Genomic DNA, 20,791 nt, shown 5'->3' on the forward strand with positions numbered 1-20,791 from the left:
TAAAATTCACCCTTTTAATGTGTAGAATTCAGTGATTTTTATATATTCACAAGGTTGTCCAGCCTTTACCACTGCCAAATACAGAACACTGCACATCCCCAAAAGAATCCCCACACTCCTCAGCAATCACTCCTTTTCCCTGCCCCCAACCCCTGGAAAACACCAATCTACTTTCTGTCTCTGTGGATTTGCCTGTTGTGGACATTTTATATAAATGGATTCGTACAGTAGGTGGCCTTTTGTGCATAGCTTATCTTACTTAGCATAATGTTTTTCAAAGTTCATCCTCGCTATAGCATGTGTCAACACTTCATTTCTTTTTATGGCTGAATAATACACAAAATGCCATATTTATCTTTTCATCAGTTGATGGACATTTGGGTTGTTTCCACTTTTTGGCTGTTATGAATAATGCTGCTGTGAACACTCGTGCACAAGTTTTTGTACGGACATGTCTTCAGTTTTCTTGGGTGTATACCTAGGACTGGAATTGCTGGGTCTGATGGTAAATCTTTAAGTTACTGAGGAAGAGCGAAACTGTTCTCCACAGCAGCTGCACCGTTTTACATTCCCACCAGTAATGTTCGAGGGTTCCAATTTCTCCATATGCTCACCAACACTTGTTATTGTCTGTGTTAGTTTGTTTTAATCACTGCCTTTCTACTGGGTGTGAAGTAGTATCTCATTGAATTTTTTTGTTTTGTTTTGTTTTTGTTTTGTTGGCTGTGCCAGGTCTTAGTTGTGGCTCGCGGGATCTTTCGTTGTGGCGCAGGCTTCTATTTGTGGCGTGCGGCTTTTCTCTTCTCTAGTTGTGGCACGCGGGCTTAGTTGCCCCGCCACATGTGGGATCTTAGTTCCCCAACCAGGGATCAAACCCGTGTCCCCTGCATTAGAAGGCGGATTCTCTACCACTGGACCAACAGGGAAGTCCCCTCATTGTGGTTTGGATAGGCATTTCCTAATCACTAATGATGTTCTTGTGCTCATTGGCCATTTGAAAATCTTGGATAAATGTATATTCAGGTCTTTTGCCCATCTTTTAATTAGGTTGTCTTTTTGTTGTTGTTTATATATTCTGGATACTAGGTCCTTATCAGATATTTGATTTGCCAATACTTTTTCTCATTTCACTTTTTTAAAAAAAATAATTTATTTTATTTATTTATTTTTGGCTGCGTTGGGTCTTCATTGCTGTGCGTGGGCTTTCTCTAGTTGCAGTGAGCGGGGGCTACTCTTCGTTGCTGTGAGCAGGCTTCTCATTGAAGTGTCTTCTCTTGTTGCGGAGCACAGGCTCTAGGCACGCAGGGTCAGTAGTTGTGGCTCGCAGGCTCTCTAGAGCCCTAGCTCAGTAGTTGTGGCACACGGGCTTAGTTGCTCCACGGCACGTGGGATCTTCCCGGACCAGGGCTCGAACCCGTGTCCCCTGCACTGGCAGACGGACTCTTAACCACTGTGCCACCAGGGAAGCCTCCATTTCACTTTCGTGATAGTGTCCTTTGATGTACAGAGGTTTCTATTTTTTCTTTTGTTGCTTGTGCTGTTGGTATCATATTTAAGAAACTGTTGCCTAATCCAAGGTCACAAAGATTAACATTTGTGTTTTCTTCTAAGAGTTGTATAGTTTTAGCTCTTACATTTAGGTCTTTGTAGTAGTTTTTAAAATTGGGACATGTGAGTCTTACAACTTTGTTCTTTTTTTAAGATTGTTTTGGCTTCTGAGTCTTGCAATTCCATATTGTTTTAGGATCAATTGGTCAGTTTCTGCAAAAAAGATAGCTGGAATTTTAATAGTGATTATAAAATTTAGACAGATCTTATATCTTTTATGTTGAGCTTATTCCTAGGTATTTTATAGTTCTTGAAGTTGATGAGAATGGGATTTTTCCCCCCATTTTCATTTCTGTCACATTATTGCCAATTAAAGACAGTCTATTGATTTTTGTAAAGATACCTATTATCCAGCTGCCTTACCAAATTCCCTCATTTATTTTAGTAGATTTTATGGACATCTCTTGGGTTTCTAAACATAGCTGTCTCTTCCAATACTTATATCAGTTATTTTGTTGTTCTGTCCTACTTCATCAGCTTCACCCTTCAGAACAACCTTGATAATCATGATGATGGCAGCTTACCTTTCTACCTTGTCCACTTGGTTTTAGGTGCTAGATTTCGGTAAATAGTGTTTATTATACTTACATTGTATTCTTTTTTCCTATTTTTCTTGAAAGTTGTCATTAGGAATAGTGACTGAATTTTGTTATCTTTCGGTGCCTATGCATAGAAGAATATGGTTTTTCTTCTTAATTTGTTGATGTAATGAATTATGTTGATGGATTTCCCAAAGTGGAACCATTCTTGCATTCTGGAATAATACCCTACTTGGTCATGGAGTAGTAATTCTTTTGATGCACTGCTGGATTCAGTTTGCTAATATTTTCTTTTACATTTTTGCATCTATATTCACAAATAAAATTGTCAGGGTTTTTTTTTTTGGTGCTATTTCATGTTTTGTTATCTTGTCTGTGAATTGGAGTACTTTTCTATTTTATGCTCTAAATAATATTGGAATTATTTTTAGATAGCTGTAAAACCATCTAGACTAGGAATCTTTAAAAAATCTGTTATAATTACCTTTCTAATTTCTTCTGTGGTTATTGGGTCTGTTCCCTTTCACTTTTTAAGTCAATTGTAGTCATGTAAAGTCCCATTAATAAGGTGCCCATCGTTGGCTATAATCCAGTTCTTGTTCCCTAGTTCCTATTCTCAAATGTGGGTGGCCAAAGCTGTACTGGGGGGGTGGGCGTGGAAGGGGGTTTGGAGGCGACCCCCAGATGGGACTCTCTCAGTTTAAGGAGAGCGTTTTTTACTTTGCAAGGGCTCAACAAAAGGAGCGGTGCGCAGCTCTCCAGTGGGCGGAGACAGCCGCCACGCCAGCCTCAGCCCCTCGCAGAGCCTGGCTCCTCTCCCTCTCCCCACCGCTGCCATGCATGTGGTTTGGAGCATCTTGCTGCACAGGTGTCCCTCCCTCACTCCTAGAATCAGCCAAGAAAGCAGGACAGCCACCTGCCCAGGAACGCTGACCTCCTTCAGGTCTTGGGTGCACAAGCTTGATGCTGAGTCCTTGGAAAATTAAAAAAACTGGTTGTCATTCATCTTGCAGTGATGCAACCCTGCATTTTATGGGATTGAAGTGTTTGGATCCTATCTGTGACATTACGGTAGGGTCTGGCGGTGGTCCAACATGTACTCGGAAGCCATCCATTTCCTTTCGATTTTCAGTTTTGTTGCCCTGGTCTGTGCATAGCATCTCCTATAGTTTTCTCAGTCTCTTCCATTTTGGGGGCTGTCCTATCCATTCTGTTCCCAGTAATGGCACGTTTGTCTTCTCTCTTTCTGAATTGGAGCTTCCCCTCTTTGGGCCACTTCCTGGACCACCAGCTGGACTCGGAATAGCTTCCAAGCCAGACCCCTTGCTGCCCTTTTGTTTGTAGCACCATTTTAGGACATAGGTTCTTGAGTGTTAAGCTCCAGATCTCTCTTCCTATTTCCTGCTTCTCCCGAAAGACTGATAGTGAGATATTTGATGGTATGCTGTTAAACGGACATGTCTTCCCTAGATTCAAATCTGATACGTAGGCCACAAAGATAAATCCAAGGAATTATGGTTGAACTAATTCAGTATAGACCATTCTTTTGTGTGTGTTTATGTCTGATGAGCCCGCTTTGGAAACAAGGTAAAAATACAGTGCATTTAAGAAGGGATTTCAGGGCGCTTTACATTCATTTACGACAATTGCGTGTCTGTGTTAGGGGGCTGACATACATCGTGCCGTTGTGTAAATTGTCTTGCACAAGAGCTTGAGAAGCTAGCAGGGTGGCTATTGACCTCGGGTGGTGTGTGTTCCGGTGGTTGTGGCTTTGTTCCCCAGAGGAAGAAGCTCAAGTCTGGACAGCCCGTTGGCCTGCAGGGCCTCCCTTTGCTTAGAGGCCGAGCAGCTTGGAGGAGACGGGCCCGGGACGCAGCCTTACGCTGGGATCTCCTTGGCTCCGGGAGATGAGTCGCTCCAGACACACCCCAGGCTCCCGGCCGTTTTTCTCTCTGTTCCTTGGGTCTGAGAGCCCTGCCCGGCTCAGAGGAAGTGCAGGGAGTTGATTCTCATGTAGCGGGAGAAGAGCACGTAGAGGTGGCGGAACCAGAGCAGCTGGCTGCGGTGGCAGGACATGGCTTTCTGGAAGAATCAGAGGACGGTCGTGAGTGCTGGCGCCGGCCGTTTGTCGTTTCTGCTCTGCTTCCGCTCCTTCAGGCCTCCTCCCACCCACATACTGCAAGCTATGGCCAGATCCGGCTTCTGCTATGCCCTTCGAACCCCTCTGGATTGGCCTCCCCCTCCCGTCTCCTGAAACCCGATGTGGTAACAGCAGAGGATGCTGGTGCAGCCGAGAACTTTCTCAGTTTAACATTTAACAACCCTGTGGGTAAAGGACTATTATTACTGCTTTTTTTTTTTTTTTTTAACAGATGAGGAAACTGATTCATCCGTCTCAAATAGCAAGGAGGTAGTAAAGCTGAGATTGAACCCAGAGCCATCTGGTTGATTGTGGAGCCTACATTCTTAATCCCTTGGCTCCACTACCCTGCATATATAACTCATATAGGGCTGTTTTGTGCCCAGACTCCTATGGATTAGCTAAGCTGGGTAATTACAGTCACTCTTAGAAGAAGAAGAAAAGGAATAGTACCCATATGTACTGGCTCTCCTTGCCATACAGTGGGGGAAATGTTATCCTGTTATTCAGATCTAGTGTAGCTCAGTTTTTAAACAGAATAGATCATAACAACTGATTTAACTAGATGTAACCTATATAAATGGTTCCTGTTTTTCTCTAAGTAGCATAATTAATGCTTTTAATCTAAGCTAATATCATTGCAAACCTTTATGTAAAAAACTCATTTTATATTCACTATCGGAACATCCGTGGCTTTAGAGATGTAAACACCCCTGTGATGACTGCGAGCTTTAAGTTGATAAAGAGAACTGTCGCCATATTCAGGCAGAATATTACACGGCATGGTTTCAACAGGAAATACAACTAAAATTTTTAAATAAAAATGACTTTCAGAAACAAAGTGGATGTGTGAACTCACAGAATAGTGTTTCAATTTTGAAGACCATAGTGAGAATAAAATGTTCATTTTCGAAAAACGTTGAGGGAAGGTAGGAACTCTGTGGTCCAAACACACTTGTCTACTCGTGAGAGATTCCGAGTCACAGGGGCTTCCGAGTCACATCCTGCTGCCCAGGTGGCCAATTTTGTAGATTCCCTCATCTTTCAGTGGCTGCAGCACCCACTCAATAAGATGGGCACTTACAGTAATTATATATTTATGGCCAGTTTGGTTTTTTACAAGCTTTTCTTCCCATTACTTTTTGTTCAAAATTTTCAAAGGAATACTGCAAAATATCAAAATTGTTTCTATTTCCTCCCTACTTTTGGAACATTTTCACTACATGTGTTTCAAAACTATGATTTTTCTGATTATATAGTACCATATCATTTACCTGCTAAATATTAGCTCCCTTTTTGGGCCTCATAAATTATACTAGTGAACATTCTTGTACATCGGTCTCTGGACACAACTTTATTTCTTTAGGATAAAATTCTGGAAATAAAAATTAGTGGGTCAGAGAAAGTATAGATTTATTGATATATTGCTCTGCAACCCGTTTGTGTCTACTTAATGTATCAAGAACTTCAAAAGATAAGTACAACTTCTGAGAAGACTTCTGAGATTTACTACTGTTGCTTCCCAGAAAATGATAGCCATTTACACACCTGTTTCATTTAATGGCTCAACATGGGTTCTAGCCTTTGAACATTTCCACTTGGATAGCAAAAATGGAAAGGGTCAAGGCTAGAACTCCTCAGCAGCCTTCTCAGACCACCTGCCCCACCGACCACCAAGAGTTTTCACCAGGAGGGCCTCGCTGGGCCTGACTCCTCAGCCGGCAACCCGTGGTCAGCCCCAGCGGCTCTTTACAGAGGCTCCTGGCAGGTCTGAGTTCCTCTTGGCTCAAGCTGGGAGCACTGGTCCACGTGTAACAGGGAAAAACCGGTAAATCGAGATGTCCAACCGTAAGGGGTGTGTGACCTATTTTATGGTGCGCCCATGCCATGGAACACAGGCAGACATTACAATGTGAACACCTAATAACCCTGGAGAAAATGGTCATGATGTTGCTAAAGTAGGTTTCAAATCAGCAGGCTCTGTGTCCCCCGCTCTAAATGCCTGTGTATGAATACTCTTTATGGAGGGCGTATATACTGTCAAGAGTGACTACCCCTGAGGGGTGGGCTTGCAGGCAGTGGGGTTTCTTCTTTTATGTATTTCCAGATTTTCTACACTGAGCCTGTAGTTATTTGCTTTTTTTCCAGCACATATTATTTCCATAATCAGAAGAAAATGTGCAAGTCCCTGGTCTACGGCTCCCAGGGTCTGGCTGCGGGCCAGCTCTGGGGACAGAACCGCTGTGGAAGGCCTCGGTGAGGGGCTTCAAGGAGCCAGGGACGGGGCACAGACCTGGGGGGGAGTACAGGGGTGAGCGGGGCGGTCCTCACCTGGGCCTGGGCCACCTCTCGGCGGCTGAGCACGAAGAGGGCGTCGCGGGCGAGCAGCAGGGAGCAGGGCAGGTCCAGCAATGAGAGGTACTTGCGCAGCAGGTTCACAGACTGGAGTGTGAGCACCGAGCACCCTGGGGGATGGGCAGAGGGGAGACTTGCTGCCTCAGGCAGATCTTCCTGAGTACCACCCCTCCCTCTGGGCTCAGGGCAGGGCAGTGTCACCAGAGCTGCTCTTTGCCCATCATTCTCACAGACAAGAAGGATGAAAGGGCCCCAGAACCCCTGGCGGCCGCCCTCTACCTGCTCTGCGCCCCCAGCAGGGAAGGGTCGGCTGCTAGAGGCTGGGATGGAGGCCCAGGGAGAGGGGATGCAGATAGGATTTCTGTCCTGGGAGGCCAGAGACCTGGTTCCTGCTCGTCACTAAAGAACTGATGGGCTTGGGGAAGTCCTTTCACCTCTGTGAGCCTCAGTTTCCCCATCTGTATGATGGTGTTGGTCCTGAGTGTGGGACCGGCCTGTTTCCCAGGGTTGATACAAGGATCAAACACATTAGAGTTGTGTTCCGAAGCCCCCGTGGCACCACCAGCCAGAAGGGCCATCATTGCATCCCCAGGGCTCTCCTGTGAGGATGCACGTCGTGACAGAAGCCAGCTCCGGGAGGTTAGGGGGTGACGCACAGAAACTGGCCAAGCGGGTCAGACGCCTTCCTGTGAGTTGGGAAGAGTTTCAGACCCATCCGGCACCCATCCGTCACCCACAGCCTGGCCAATTAACTGGGGGATGGGTGTGGGTTTGGGTGGACATCCTGAAAGGGTACCAGAGGCGGAGCAGACCTGGCCAGGGAGAAACCAGGCGGGTGAGGCGCAAGGCCTGCGGAGGTGGTTAGCTTCCTGTGTCAGCCTGACTGGGTCCTGCGTGCTCAGATACTCCGCTAAATGTTGCTTCTGGGTGTGTCTGTGTTCCACGGTTGAATTGGATGACTTGGTAAAGCAGAAGGCTTCCCCAGCGTGGGTGGGCCTCATCCAATCCATCGAGGGCCCGGACAGAAGGCGGAGGAAGGGAGAATCCATTCCTGTCCGTCTGACTGCAGAGCTGGACATCGGTCTTCTGCCCCGAGACTGAGATTTACACCATCGGCTCCCCTGTTCTCAGGCTGAGTGACGCCCCAGCTCTTCTGGGCCTCCGGCTTGCCGACGGTGGATCCCGAGCTTTCTCGGCCCCCGTAATCGTGTGAGCCAATTCCTTACTTTATATGTATATATATAAGTGCGTATAGCACCATATCTGTCTACCTGTGTGTCCTGTTTGGTTCTGTTTCTCCGGAGAGCCCCGACTACACGCTCCTCCCTCACACCCGGAGGGTACTTCCCAGTGGATACAACCTGATTTCAAGACCCCGGGACCCGTCGAGACAGGCACACTGAGCTGAGTCAGGAGTGTGGCCCTGCATCCCCCCACCCCCGCCCTGCCCGGCTTGGCTGAGGGCAGCTCTCTGTGTGTTTACCAGTTTCACCCTAGAGGGATAGTAACGGTGACCTTTTACAAGAGGGACGGGCCTTACCTTTAGGTAACTTCCCTTCTGTGTGCAGGGTCCTGGAGGAGGGAAAGGACAGGTGAGAGCATCCCTCTGTAGTTACCAGGCAGGGCCTTCAGAGCCACGCCTGCCCCACCCTGGGGTCCCTCCACTGTCGGTTTCTAGGCAGTTTCTTGAGCATAAGTCACCATATAGATTCCCTGGATTCCACACCTTTGGCTACAGCTGAAAGGACCAGGGTGGGTCCCTTACCCAAGGTCAGCCGATCTGGAGGTGGCCAGTGGCTTATGAAGTGCCCCGGTCCAAGCTTTGCCCAACAGATATGAAGGTAAGGACACTGGACTCTTTGAAGTTTTTCTCTTTTGAAATTGAGATGTGAGAGTGGTGGAGAATATTTAAAATGTTAATTGGTATTTCCTCTCTGATGCCCCTTTCTCCTATTTGACACCCTGCCCCACCGCTTCTGACAGTAGAGGCCCTTCTGTGCTCACTGCCTTAAGAGGAGGGGTGAGGTGGGTCCACCAGCAATGAACTTGCTGTTCTGAAAGCTGAGGGATGGAGGGATGGGGCAGAGTCCCCTCCCCCCACCAACACACAGACACACGTACTCATCTGGAAGGGATTCTCGGGAGCAGGGGTTAAAGATGAGAAGTTGGGAGGGAACGGATAAACTGACAGGCCTGCCACCCGCCCCCCCGGCAGAGCCGGAGGAATAGAAAACCCTGAGGTCAGAGGCGGCTTGTCCTGCGCTCTGGGTAGAGCCCTGGGGATGATCTCCAGGGAAAGAGCTGGGAGGCAGCATCTAGGTGGAGGAGGAAGGGGCCCTGGAGACGCGCCTGGAAATGGCACTTCAAGCCCTGAAAAGCGTTGGGCGCGTTCAGAAGAGGGTCATAAAATCAGTCCTTCACATCAGGCTGCCCCCTCCTTCCCCAGGCCACGTCCAGCAAGCTGCTCACGGGCCCAGGGGGAGCACGGCTCCAGAGGTCAGGACACACGCTCTAGGTCTGCATGACCCCAAGTAAGTCCCTCAAGATGTCTGAGGATCAGGGTTTTTTACTGGTGAAATGCAGGTGCGTGTCAGTGAAATGGAGAGGCTGCAAAGAACAAGTAAGGTTTCCTATGACGTGCACATCCTCCTTCTCCAAAGAAAGATCTGAAATTGTGCACAAAATACACAGCAGGAGAGAACAAATAAGCTGGAGTAAGAGGAGGGAAAAGAGGGTGCAGCCAGGAGGGACGCCGATCCACAGAACTCAGTCCTTAGTCCTGTGCGTGTGCTACAAGGAGCTGAAATTTGGCCCTAAAGCAGAGGGATAGATCAAATCCGTTCCCCCACTTGCCGTATCTGGGGTGGGGAAACTCAGCTGTTCAGGAGACGAGACCATAACACCAGGACTCGAGGGTGGACCGCGACGGGGAGACCAGTGCCCGGAGAGTCAGAGCGCCCTACCTGGCAGCCGCATACAGAGCGGCGTGGTTGCTGTGGCCGCTCACACCCCCCGCGTCGAAGGTCACCACCTGCAGAGACACACGGGGTTTCGCTCCGGGCCGAACCTGTCTCTCCCGCCTCGTCCCCGCGGCCCGGGAAGGACAGGAGGACGCAGAACCCTGCGCCTGTTCACGTTCTGAGTGTATCTGAACTGACGTGGGAGCGGGTCGGGGGTGTGTGACCATTGTTCGGCCGACTGTGTGGACACCGTGGCTGTGGGTTTGACTGTTCACTCTTTTCTATCTTTTTTAAAAAATAAATTTATTTATTTAATTTATTTATTTTGGCTGGGCTGGGTCTTCGTTGCTGTGCGCAGGCTTTCTCTAGTTGCTGCGAGCGGGGGCTACTCTTCGTTGCGGTGCACGGGCTTCTCATTGCGGTGGCTTCTCTTGTTGCGGAGCACGGGCTCTAGGCGCACGGGCTTCAGTAGTTGTGGCTCGCGGGCTCTAGAACGCAGGCTCAGTAGTTGTGGCGCACGGGCTTAGTTGCTCCGTGGCATGTGGGGTCTTCCCGGACCAGCGATCGAACCCGTGTCCCCTGCATTGGCAGGTGGATTCTTAACCACTGTGCCACCAGGGAAGTCCCGAAATTTTTTTTAAAAAGGCATATAAGCTAATCGCATTATGGTGGATACGTGTCATACATTTGTCAGAACCCACAGGACGTGCAGCACCAGAACTGAACCCTAATGTGAACCAGGACTTGCGGTGAAGATGCTGTGTCAGCGCTGGTTCACTGACTGTAACACGCCGTGGGCTCGGGGGCGATGCATGTCCTTTCTGCTCAATTCTGCTGCGAACCTAAAACTGCTCTAAAAAATATACTGTATTAAAAAAAGGTCACCCCAGAACTCAGGTGCCCTGTTCTGAGCCCACCCTCCCCCGCAGCCCAGTGTGGGCCCTGTGTCCACTCCCACCTCTGACGCTAGCTGCCCCCGCCCCTCAGGCATGTCGCAGCATGTCACCCCGGGAGTGATGTCAACTTTCAGTGTCTTGGTCTCCTCATCTGTGAGGTGGGAAGAGTGAGGCCTGCCCGCCTTTTCTCTCTGGGTCGAGGTGAAGGTCAAGTGAAGCCACGTGGGAGTGTAGGACCTGGACAGCAGTCAAGGCTGAGTGTCCGCTGCCCTCGGGTGGAGGTGACGCCAGGGCTGGGCTGTCACTGGCGAGCTGGGGCACACTCCCTGGTCTGGGGACTTGGGGCCACTGCAGTTTGGCTCCATCACTTCTGAAATTCTCCAAGGTCTTGTTTCTTCTTCATCCTATACCTTCTGATAAGCCCCCTCTCTTCCTGCTTCGAGGAGGGCTGAGCTGATCGGTCTCTAGCCCTGGACTCGTGCAGGTTAGGACCTGACAGCAATGGCGTCTGTGGTTCTTTGCAGAACTCCATCCACCTTCCCCGCTAAACTGCAGAAATCTCTGGGCAAATGAAGTCTTACCCAGACCCCAGTAAACAAGAGGGAACAGTGGGGCTGCTCTCGCTTCTCGAAGATAGTGGCTCACAAGACACGGCCTGTACTTTAGAGGATAAACAGCAACTCGTGTCACAGGTGCAGGACACACGACAAACACTGTCCCAAAGAGGGCTGAAGAAGTCAGGGAAAGCTTCTCGGAGAAGGCGGTCTTAAGCCGGGCCTGGACCACAAATCACTTTTCTGGGACACAGACTTGGGAGACTCTTCTGAGAGCAGGAAAGGCATGCAGAGCGTCTGTGCCCTGAAGCTCCTCCCTGGATGTTCGGGGCCATGGCTGCAACACGGTCTAAACAACAGCCCGGCCCCTCAGTAAGGACCAACCCTGTTGATCAGCAAACAGCACCAAAGGAAGGTCCAGGTCCGAGACGGCCAAGTTCACAAAGATGGGAGTTCATCCTACAAGCAGGAGTTACTGGGAAACCAGCCGTTCCCATGCACCAAAGCGGGGGAGGGGAGAGTTTGGGGACTGGCCCTGGGGAAGCTGGGGTGCCGAGGGCCACTGCGGCCCACCTCACAGGCCCTGCCCTGTACCCCAGGCCAGCCCGGAGGACCAGCTCTGCCCCCCTGCCAGGCTTGGGGCCCTGAGAGGGTCTGAGCGTGGCCTGGGGGGTGGCGGGCAAGAGGATCCAGGCCAGGCAGCAGGCCCGGGCCGTGAACCCTCCAGCTGTCACCCTCAGACCCTGTGGCAAGTACAGCCGGGAGGGGTGGGCCTGCGGCTCTGGGTGACCATATTTCCAGCCAGAACAAAGAGAGAAGCCAGCGCAGAGCCCTGCACCTCCGCCTGGTGTGGGTCAGAGTCAGCCACTTAGGTGCCCCTTTGGCCCATGTGGACTAAGCTTCCGCTGTATTTCTGTCATTAGAGCTCAAAGACAGTCTAACATATCCATGAAAATCTGCTCTTAACAAAGGTCTAACAAATCCGTTCACTTGGAGAATTCATCACCACTAAAAGCTTAACAGCAGGGATCATCTTTTAACGAGGCTTAATCAAAACGTAAAGCAAGTGGTTGGGTCTTTAAATGGTAGGATTTAGGTATTAAGTCATGAAGGGTTAGCGCTCTTATTTTAGAGGTGGACACACCTTGGAGCCTTAAGATCGACTGATGGTGGGGCCCGAGAGTCGAGGTGGGTGTTCCTGGGCCGTCCGCCTCTGCAGGTGAATTGAATGCCCACTAGAGCTCTAACCACCGTGACCAGAGTGTTCTCAGGGGCTGTGAATTTGTCCTCGCAATTTCTGGAGTGAGGACTCCAGGCTTAAAATCCTAGCTTCACACTTGGCGACCGTGGGCAGCTGCTGCGCCTCTGGGGGCCTCAACTTCCTCAGTGTAAGGTGAGCATTACAACAACACTTACCTCCAAAGTTACAGTGATACCTTAAAACTAAAACGCTTGGAAGAAAGCTCTGTGCCAGCGGGTCGTGGCACAGGGTCGAGGGGTCCTGCGGTTTCAGGTGGCAGCACAGGGGTGGGAGTGGGTGGGAGAAGAGGGCGCACTTTGGAAAAATCTCTGCCTCTGTCTGAGCGCTGGGATCTCAGTGACTCAGGAAAGGTGTGTGTGTCCCTCGGTGGGTTTCAGACACACGCAGTTCGGCCTCTGCTTCGAGCGGAAGGATCCCCTTACCAGGTTGATGCGGCTGGCTTCCACGTGCCGGAGGAGGACGTCGGCCACCCGCTCGGTGTCCCACCGCACGCCGGGGTCATCTGGGAAATCCCTGGAAGGAAGAAGCACAACCTGGAAACCGTTTCTAACCCGGTGCAGGCTTCCCCCGGGGCTCCGGTAGGTGTAGGGGGCAGGGGCGGGGGGAGGCAGCGGCATCCGGACGAAACACGACACGCTCTGGGGGCTTTGGCTCGTGGCCCGGGGAGGGAGCAGACATCAGCGAGACACGGCTCTGTCCATGAGCTGGGGACAGGTGTGGTACCCACGAGCTCGGACGCAGGGCAGAGGGACACGTGTCTTTGTAAGAGTCAGAGGAATGGCGCGTTGATAAAAGTACCGAATTGCTTCATTTAACCTCAGACAGCTGTGAAGGAGCCTTGATGGATGAAGTTAAGTAGCCTGTTTGTTGCAAGGTCGTTAGGGATGGATTTGACCCAGGTTTTCTGACTGTAGAGCAGAGAGGTTTCAGCCCTGGGGAGCACCGCAGCCCCATCCCCCCGGGCACCCTCAAGGGCAGAGGCCTCTGCAGGTGACTCCAAGCCTTATTGCTCCCTCCCCCTGCCACCTGCTGATCTGAGGCCAAGGCCGTGGTCTGCCTTCAGTTTGAAGATATTGTTCACAGTCTTATAAATAGATGGCCATCTCTGCCGGCTCAGGTCCCGGCAACACCCACCTGCTACTGGGGGGACACGGGCCTCTCTGCTCCCCACCTGGCAGGTGGCTGTCACCTCTCCATGGACAAGGGCCGTTAACGGACCCACTTAGGACTTTGGTCAAAGGAGAGTCGCTGGAGGATTTTCAGTAGGAAAAGGACATGACCCTCAGCACTAGATAACGCAGCTACTTCCTGTGCTTCCTTGGCTACCTCTTCCACACCCTGGGGAGCCTCCTGCGGAGGTGGCTTCAGGCTTTTCAGAGCACTGCCCTGCCAGCCGTTCCCCCGCGGCAGGACAGACAGCTCAGCTGGGGGGAGTGGACAGGGAGAAAGGGAGAGGGAGGGACCAGGACAGAGTCCTGCCTTGTTCCCTGGGAGGGAGCTGAATATGGGATGGAGAGCATGGCCTGCTGAGCTCAAGAGCAAGAGAGACAGGAAGACACCCTGGAGTGAAAACAGCTGCACACACGCCCCTGGCTGGGAGGCCCACGTAAAGGTATCAAGGCGTCATTTTGGAAGCTGGATTTACCAATAACAGTCACATGGATGGAGAAGCAGTGTAAGAGGAAGGGTAGGATGGCTGTTGGCTAAGCCTTGTTCTCGGGTCTGAAGTGCTGAAAGGTGAGCCCCCGAGTGGGGAGCTCACTGCCGCCTTCTGGGCACCTCCCTCAGAGCCAGGCCCACGGGAATAAGTATTGCTCCCTGAGGTTCTTTCAGGGCCTCTACCCTGAAAGAGGAAGTCAGCTATTTGGGGGACTCTGCTGTCGACACGCCTCTCTGTAACCCGATACATCTGATGCGTCCGCACCGCTCTTGGGATCTAGTCCAAACTCCTCTTGGTCAGGCATTCGAGATCGCCCCAGTCTGTCTCCTATTTGACCCTCTTCTCTTGATTTGGGCGAGTAAATGAGATAACCTATGTGACAAACTTTACATTCTAAAACTGTAAAGCGATGTGTAAATGTCAGAAGAGGGTCATAAAGTGGTGGCTGTTATTGAGGCATTAGCCTGATTTAGGCCCCTTCAGAAAGGAAGGAAGGCAGGGGTCCCCCATCTTTTTTCCTTGCTCTGGAAGTCCCTTGCGGAGATCTCTGTGCTGACTGCCTGCATCAGTGGTCGCTGGTTTCAAAGTGGGGTGTAGGCATCCCAGGAGATGTGTGAGATGGTCCACTGAGGTTAAGCAAGAAATCGCCAGAATTTCTATTTATGTGTCTCTATCTGTTTAAATGTCTATCTTGTAGCTATTTTATAAGGTATCATACATTAACAGAGTTTGACACGTACACAGTTTAAGTAAGCGCACAGATACTGGCAGTGCATATACTCCGATTTTGTTTCTTTTTGTCAGGGGCCTGTGATCAGAGCTGTGTGGAGACCCCTAGTCTAATCTACTCGCCCTACATTTTACTTCATTTTTTCCTGGATATTTTAAAACAACTTTATTGAGGTATAATTTACAGACTATAAAACCTACCCATTTAAAATGTACAATTTAGTCATTTTTAGTATATGTACAGAATTTCTACATTTTATTTTACTAGCATTTTGCATATATTTAATTCTTGATTCTCTAACCTATTATAAGTTCCCTGATGGCCAGGTGCTACATTAGCCATTGAACAGTCAGGGGCCAGCTAGGAAAACAGAAACCACCAGGTATTTCAGAGGGAATTTAATACAGAGAATTGCTTACCCCATTGATGGGAAGAGCTGAGAGGCCCAGCAGGGAACAAGGAGACGATCGGAGACTGGAGAAGCCACTGTCACCTCTAGGGTGGGACATCAGAGTCTAGGGACGGGGTGATGGCGGGAACTACAAGGGCAGTGGCTGGAGTCACGGAGAACATTTAGCTGCTGACGGAGGTGCTGCCCGAGGTGGAGGGAGCAGGAAAGACCCTGGTTTTCCCCTCCTCTGCCTTCAGTCTCCCATCACAGCCACCTATTGTCAGACCTGTTGAGAAGCCAGTTGATTGGCAAGGGAGCCTGGGAAGTGTGGTGTCCACTGGTCCTGAGCAAAGGCATAAGGTGTTTGGTAGTGCTCCCGGCAGGTGCGCAATGCACGTCTGCTTTCAACTGCATCCCAGTTTGTTTGTTTTTTAAAAAATATTTATTGATTTATTTATTTGGCTGCACCGGGTCTTAGTTGCGTCATGTGGGATCTAGTTTCCTGACCAGGGATCGAACCTGGGCCCCCTGCATTGGGAGCGCGGAGTCTTAGCCACCGGACCGCCAGGGACGTCCCTGCATCCCCATCTTGACCCTAAGCCTTCGAAGGGCAGCAGCAGTCTGGCCACCTGCCTGTCGCCCTTGTCCACCCCTCTGGGAATGCAGTAGCCCGCTAGCTGCTCGGGTGTGGAGGGCAGCAGGGAGCACCGTCAGGAGGTCGTGGAGGCCACTGCCGGGCAAGCAGGACTCCAGGCTCAGGGAAGGGACACGTGGCAGCGGTTGACGGGCAGCTTCACCCCCGCAGCTCAGGGACAGAGCACCGCCCACGCTCAGAGGGTCCAGTGTCACCAGGAGGCAATGTGATGCCAGGACGGACCACAGAACACCCGAGTTCCAGCTCCCTGCTCACCAGGTGAGCGGGGCACGCGCTGTGTCATCAGGAAAGCTGGGAGAACCTGGGCCACACCTGGTGACCTCCTGAGAGCCCTGACTTCTAGGACTTTATGTTGTAAGAAGTTTCTGAGGGAGGTTAAAACACTGACCATGGATGGTAGTTTTTAGGAAAGAGGAGGGGTCTTGGATGGTAAATAGCATCCTGTTCCCTTTACTTCCCCAGAGCTCAGCCACGCTCCCAGTGCTTCCCGATGGCCTTTTCCTAGCGCAGTGTTTGTTCATTACTGGGTACTTTGCACTGGAATAGTGCCTGGCACAGAGTAGGCACGCGTTATATGTTGTCTTCCCCTTATTATTTTGTAATGTTTTCCTATTTCCCAAGAGACAGAGGGATTACTTGTCATCATGAGGAATAACTGAGATTGATTTTGGACTAGTGTCCCCCAGTGGCTGCCGATCTGTGGGTCTGATGAGGGCGGAGCATGTAGAGATGGTCTCCCCAGTGTCTCACGCTGTCTTGCTCTAAGTCTGTCTGTGATGGGACTGGAACGTGACATCATCCCGGAGAGGTGAAATCATCGAAGTCAGGAAAACAGCCTTCTGCTTCCCTGTCCCTGGAGCCCTCCCTTCATGTGGCCTCCGGCCTCTGATAACTTGGGATTCCTCTCCGCTCTTCTTTCTACCCAGCCAAATCTAACACATCCTGTAGAGCCTCCTCCACGGACCCTTCTGGATGGAGTTTGGGGCCCTCATTTCTGAAAACAACTGCAAGTCCAGGGGTTCCCCCAGCCACCCTCGGGGTGATAATTCCCTGGAAGCACTCGCAGAACTCACCGAGAGCTATGATGTGCACAGTTAACAGGTTTTCACCGGGAAAGGATAGAAAGTAAAAGAGTAAAATCAGAAAAGGAGGAGACACGTAGGGCAGAGTCCGGGGGCATTGTAAAGGCGGATGGTCTGTGGTCCTCTCCCCGTGGAGTCTGGGCGCCGTTCTCCCAGCGCTGACGTGTCACAGTACGCACGGAGCACCGCCGCCAGCCGGGGGCGCTCGCGCGAGCTGTGTGGTCAGAGTTCTTATCGGGGCTCCATCACTTAGTCAGGATTGATTGGTTGCTGACCGGCTGCCCAGGTGGTTGATCTCAGCCTCCAGGTGAGCTTGACACCGCGTGACCCACAGCCCCACCCGAAGCTCCGATGTGGTGCCACCCCCTCCCCAGACAAAGGCACTGCCATCGGGTATGCCAGAGATTACTTCCCAGAAGCCAAGCGCAAAGGCCAGACCTCTTTTCGGACGTGGCCAAATTCTTTACTGCGAGCTTCCTTGCATTTAGGAACCTTACTGAACTTTTCTACCAACTGTGGCTCGGGACAGCCACACTTCACACCTAATTAGTGCAACATTCTGCTAATTTCCATTGTTTTGTGTGTCTCTCTACCTGTAGTCAAGTGTGAGAATAGATCTGTGTCTCACCTATGTCTCATGTGGTACTTTGCACAATTCAAGTCAACCCAGTTTATGTAAATAAACAACAACAATAAATGAGCTCTGCCGTGTGCCAGGCACCGACCGCACTGAGGAGCTTAAGTGGTTGGCTGCGCCACAGGCAGATGCACCTACCTGCCTTTGGGGGTTGGAACATACAAGTAAGAGCTTTGGAAGATAGCAATTTTATAAAACAGATTAGGGACAAAAAAAAAAAAAAAAATATATATATATATATATATATATGAATTGCAGAGGGGAGCAAGGCATCCCAATGGGACCACTTCCCCTCAAGGTAGGAAAATATAAAATTTGATACTGGGAAACTTCAAACAGATAAATGTAGAAAAAGTGACTCCTTTGAGACCAACTACGTGAGTTGTCTTCTTCCTAAAGTTCAACCCTAATCAACTCAAGGCTTGGGTCCAAGTAATAACTTCTGCAATAGTTCCTTTCTTCTCTGATGGATTAACAATTCCGCCTTAGATAAACATGCTGGCAGAGGTGTAAACACAAGTGTGAGTCAGCCGTTGGACCCCTCCTTAAGGGAGAGCTGGTGAGTGGCCTTTGCCCTGTTTTCCTTTGTGCTGTCCTGCTTCTTGGTGGCCGGAGTTGGCGGAGGGTGACTGGAGTTGAAGCAGCCGTTTTGGTGCGTGAAGTAACCTTAGGTATGAAAGCCAGACACAGTGGAGTCGCCACAGAGAAGGAGCCCTGGCCCTTCACACCAGGCCCAGACGGTGCAACTCCTATCACAGTTATTGTAGTTATTGTGGGTTTTCTGTGATTTGCTGCATAACCAGATCCTGATTTATATACGCCAGAATTTTGTAAAGCCTCCATTTTATTGATTATTTAGGTTGTTTCCAATTTTTATTATTGAAATAAGGTGGTAACTAGCATCCTAATACATAACTGTTTGTATGCGTCTCTCAATATTTCCTTGGGATAAAATCATAGAGATATACCTTTGGGGTCAAAGGTGAAGTGAGAACCTGGGGTAGATCTCCCTCTGAGGAACCGTGTTAAGAGGAGGTGAAGGGACTTCCCTGGCGGTCCAGTGGTTAAGACTCCGTGCTTCCACTGCAGGGTTCAACCCCTGGTTGGGGAACCAAGATCCCACATGCCGTGTGGCATGGCCAAAAATAAATAAATAAACAAATAAAACAGTATAAAAAAATTAAAAAAAAGAGGAGGAGGTGGAAAGCATGTTAACTCACAAGGAACAGCGTCACGGAGAGAGAGCCGTGCACTTCACAGGCTGGAAGGAAAGACTAACAGGGGCAACTCTTACCCAGCGCGCCAGTCTTTCTAAACAACTCAGGTGTTTTGTACCTACTTCCTTATCCCTAAGAGCTCCCTGAAAAGGCCAGTTCATTTACATTCTGTGACAGCTGGAGAGAGCGGGTTGGAAGGGAATGAGTTACACGTGGAGTAGGCGCCGACGGCTGGCTGAGTGGGGCTGTAAGGGAACACGTGTGTTGTCAGGGCCCCAATTTCATCTTGTTAACCAACCCTTCTCCTGGGAAATCACGTGGATGTAATTCAAAGCCAATAGGAAAGCAGAGGTCAAGCCCTAAGAGTAGTCAGGCTTCATATTTAAGGAACATCTGGACTCGCCCTCCTACCTGAGGCCAATGTGATGGGTTTGCTTCAGCAGCTGACAGGTGTTCTGCAGCTGCTCGTTCCTCTCCCCGAACCCAGATCTGAGCAGGCGAACTATTGAGAGGTCCTAGAAACTGCCTTTAATTATTAGCAAGCTCCTTCTTGGCTTTTATTGCAATTTTAATGAAAAGAGTATGGAAATGCCTCAGACGCTGATCTGTGCCTGGGTAGCTCTGCTAAGATGTAAAGCTGAGTAACCCTTTCTGGCTGAGACAGGATGTGGTGAGCTGAAAACAAGTTTCTGGCCAGGTTTGGCCAAGTAGAGCAGAGATGACACCGCTGAAGACCTGAGGACAAGGACAAGCAGGGATTGCACCAGGCGCCCTTACCCGATGCGCCTTCTCCTTCCAGGAGAATTCCCGCCTACAGAGCCCTTCAGCCCAGAAACGGTCAAGCTGAAGCTGCTCTGAAATGTCTGGCAAGTCACAATCAAGAGGCCCGCGGTCTCCCCCGCTCCCCACTCTAAATCTCTAGTCAATCAGGTGATGTTTCCTGATAAAGAAGCCAGCCGTGGAGAACCAGGAGTGGGGGTGGAATTTCCAAGGTTGTTTACAGACGAAGACTGGAGACTACTTAAAACATTAAGAAGGCCTAGGAAAGATTGTTTAAAGAAAACAGGTATTTTACAAAGCAAGAAATGCAAGCTGCCAACATATATTCTTTTGATTCTCAGAAAGAGTCAAGCAAATGCAAAATGAAAGCAGGACATGGTGTGGAGGAGGGCTCACAGGAAAGGGCGCGGTTCTGTCCCCCCTTCTAGCTTAAATGGCTGCACCTGTGTGCAAGGGCAGTTTGGCTACCTGCGATTATTCGTGCTCTTTGACCTTATCTTTCTAGAAATTGACTCTAAGGAAATAATCAGCCTAAAAGTCAAAGTCCGATCAGGCAGAGACACCACTTTCACTGCAATTACAGGGAGAAAGAGGCCGGCAGTTCTGTTGTTCTGCCACCAGGGAGCAATTTCTCTAACTTCCTGAATTGTGGTTTATGAAAAATGCTAAAGATAACAGAGTTTTAGGGCATGTTCAAAGTAAAAGCAAAGAAACTTAGATACACCCAAGGAAAGGAATGTTAAAGCAAAACCCAAAAAAAAGAACTCCAGTTACTAAACTTTAATTTTGCTCCTGACTTAAGAATGACACTCATATGAAAGAGGAAATCTATATAGAGGAATTGAATTTTGAAAACAGCCTGTGAGAGAACTTCCAAATAAAGGGCTCTGGGTGTCTTCAAGTGGCCAGGTATCCTGGCCTGGGCTCCCCAGAAAGCAGGGCCAGGACGAAGGTGTGATTGGGAGGTGTGATCCGGGAGCAGGAGGGAAGCCGCACGGGGAGGGGAGGCGGTGCTGAGTTGCGGGGGCTGGCTGCGGGGGCCCGCGGGCTGCAGGACTGCGTAGAGGGCAGGCATCTCAGAATCGTGCATCTGTCCGGGAGGAGAAAGAGGCAGGTACTGATCTCCGGGGGCGGGGTGGTCAGCTCTCCAGTACCTTAGGGCTGAGCACGCGTGGCGGACTCCGCGCAGGGGCAGGGCTGGCCCGGGCGACGGGCCGTCGGCCTCCTGGCCGCGGGGAGGCGTCGTGGGTGGTGCCGGCACGCACCGCGCAGGGCACGGCAGGGCGGGGCTCCTAGAGGGGAGGGGGTCCCTGCACGTTTACCCGT

At 50.3% G+C, this 20,791-nt stretch overlaps 1 protein-coding gene across 3 annotated transcripts in view; it reads right to left on the reverse strand.

Moving 5' to 3' along the window:
* PIGL (phosphatidylinositol glycan anchor biosynthesis class L) overlaps positions 1-20,791 on the reverse strand; it is a 54,661-nt gene continuing 33,870 nt past the window's right edge. The window contains exons 3-7 of one of the 3 annotated variants that reach the window (XM_068531649.1): positions 12,736-12,826; positions 9,606-9,673; positions 8,183-8,214; positions 6,619-6,752; positions 1-4,229 (exon numbers count right to left, since the gene is read on the reverse strand). In XM_068531649.1, coding sequence (XP_068387750.1) covers positions 4,131-4,229; positions 6,619-6,752; positions 8,183-8,214; positions 9,606-9,673; positions 12,736-12,826 — 424 coding nt within the window. In that variant the 3' untranslated portion in view covers positions 1-4,130. The remainder of the gene's footprint in view (positions 4,230-6,618; positions 6,753-8,182; positions 8,215-9,605; positions 9,674-12,735; positions 12,827-20,791) is intronic. The other 2 variants (XM_068531651.1, XM_068531650.1) reach the window with 2 other exon arrangements.

The sequence above is a fragment of the Eschrichtius robustus genome, chromosome 20, assembly GCF_028021215.1.
Source record: "Eschrichtius robustus isolate mEscRob2 chromosome 20, mEscRob2.pri, whole genome shotgun sequence".
Classification (NCBI taxonomy): Eukaryota; Metazoa; Chordata; class Mammalia; order Artiodactyla; family Eschrichtiidae; genus Eschrichtius; species Eschrichtius robustus.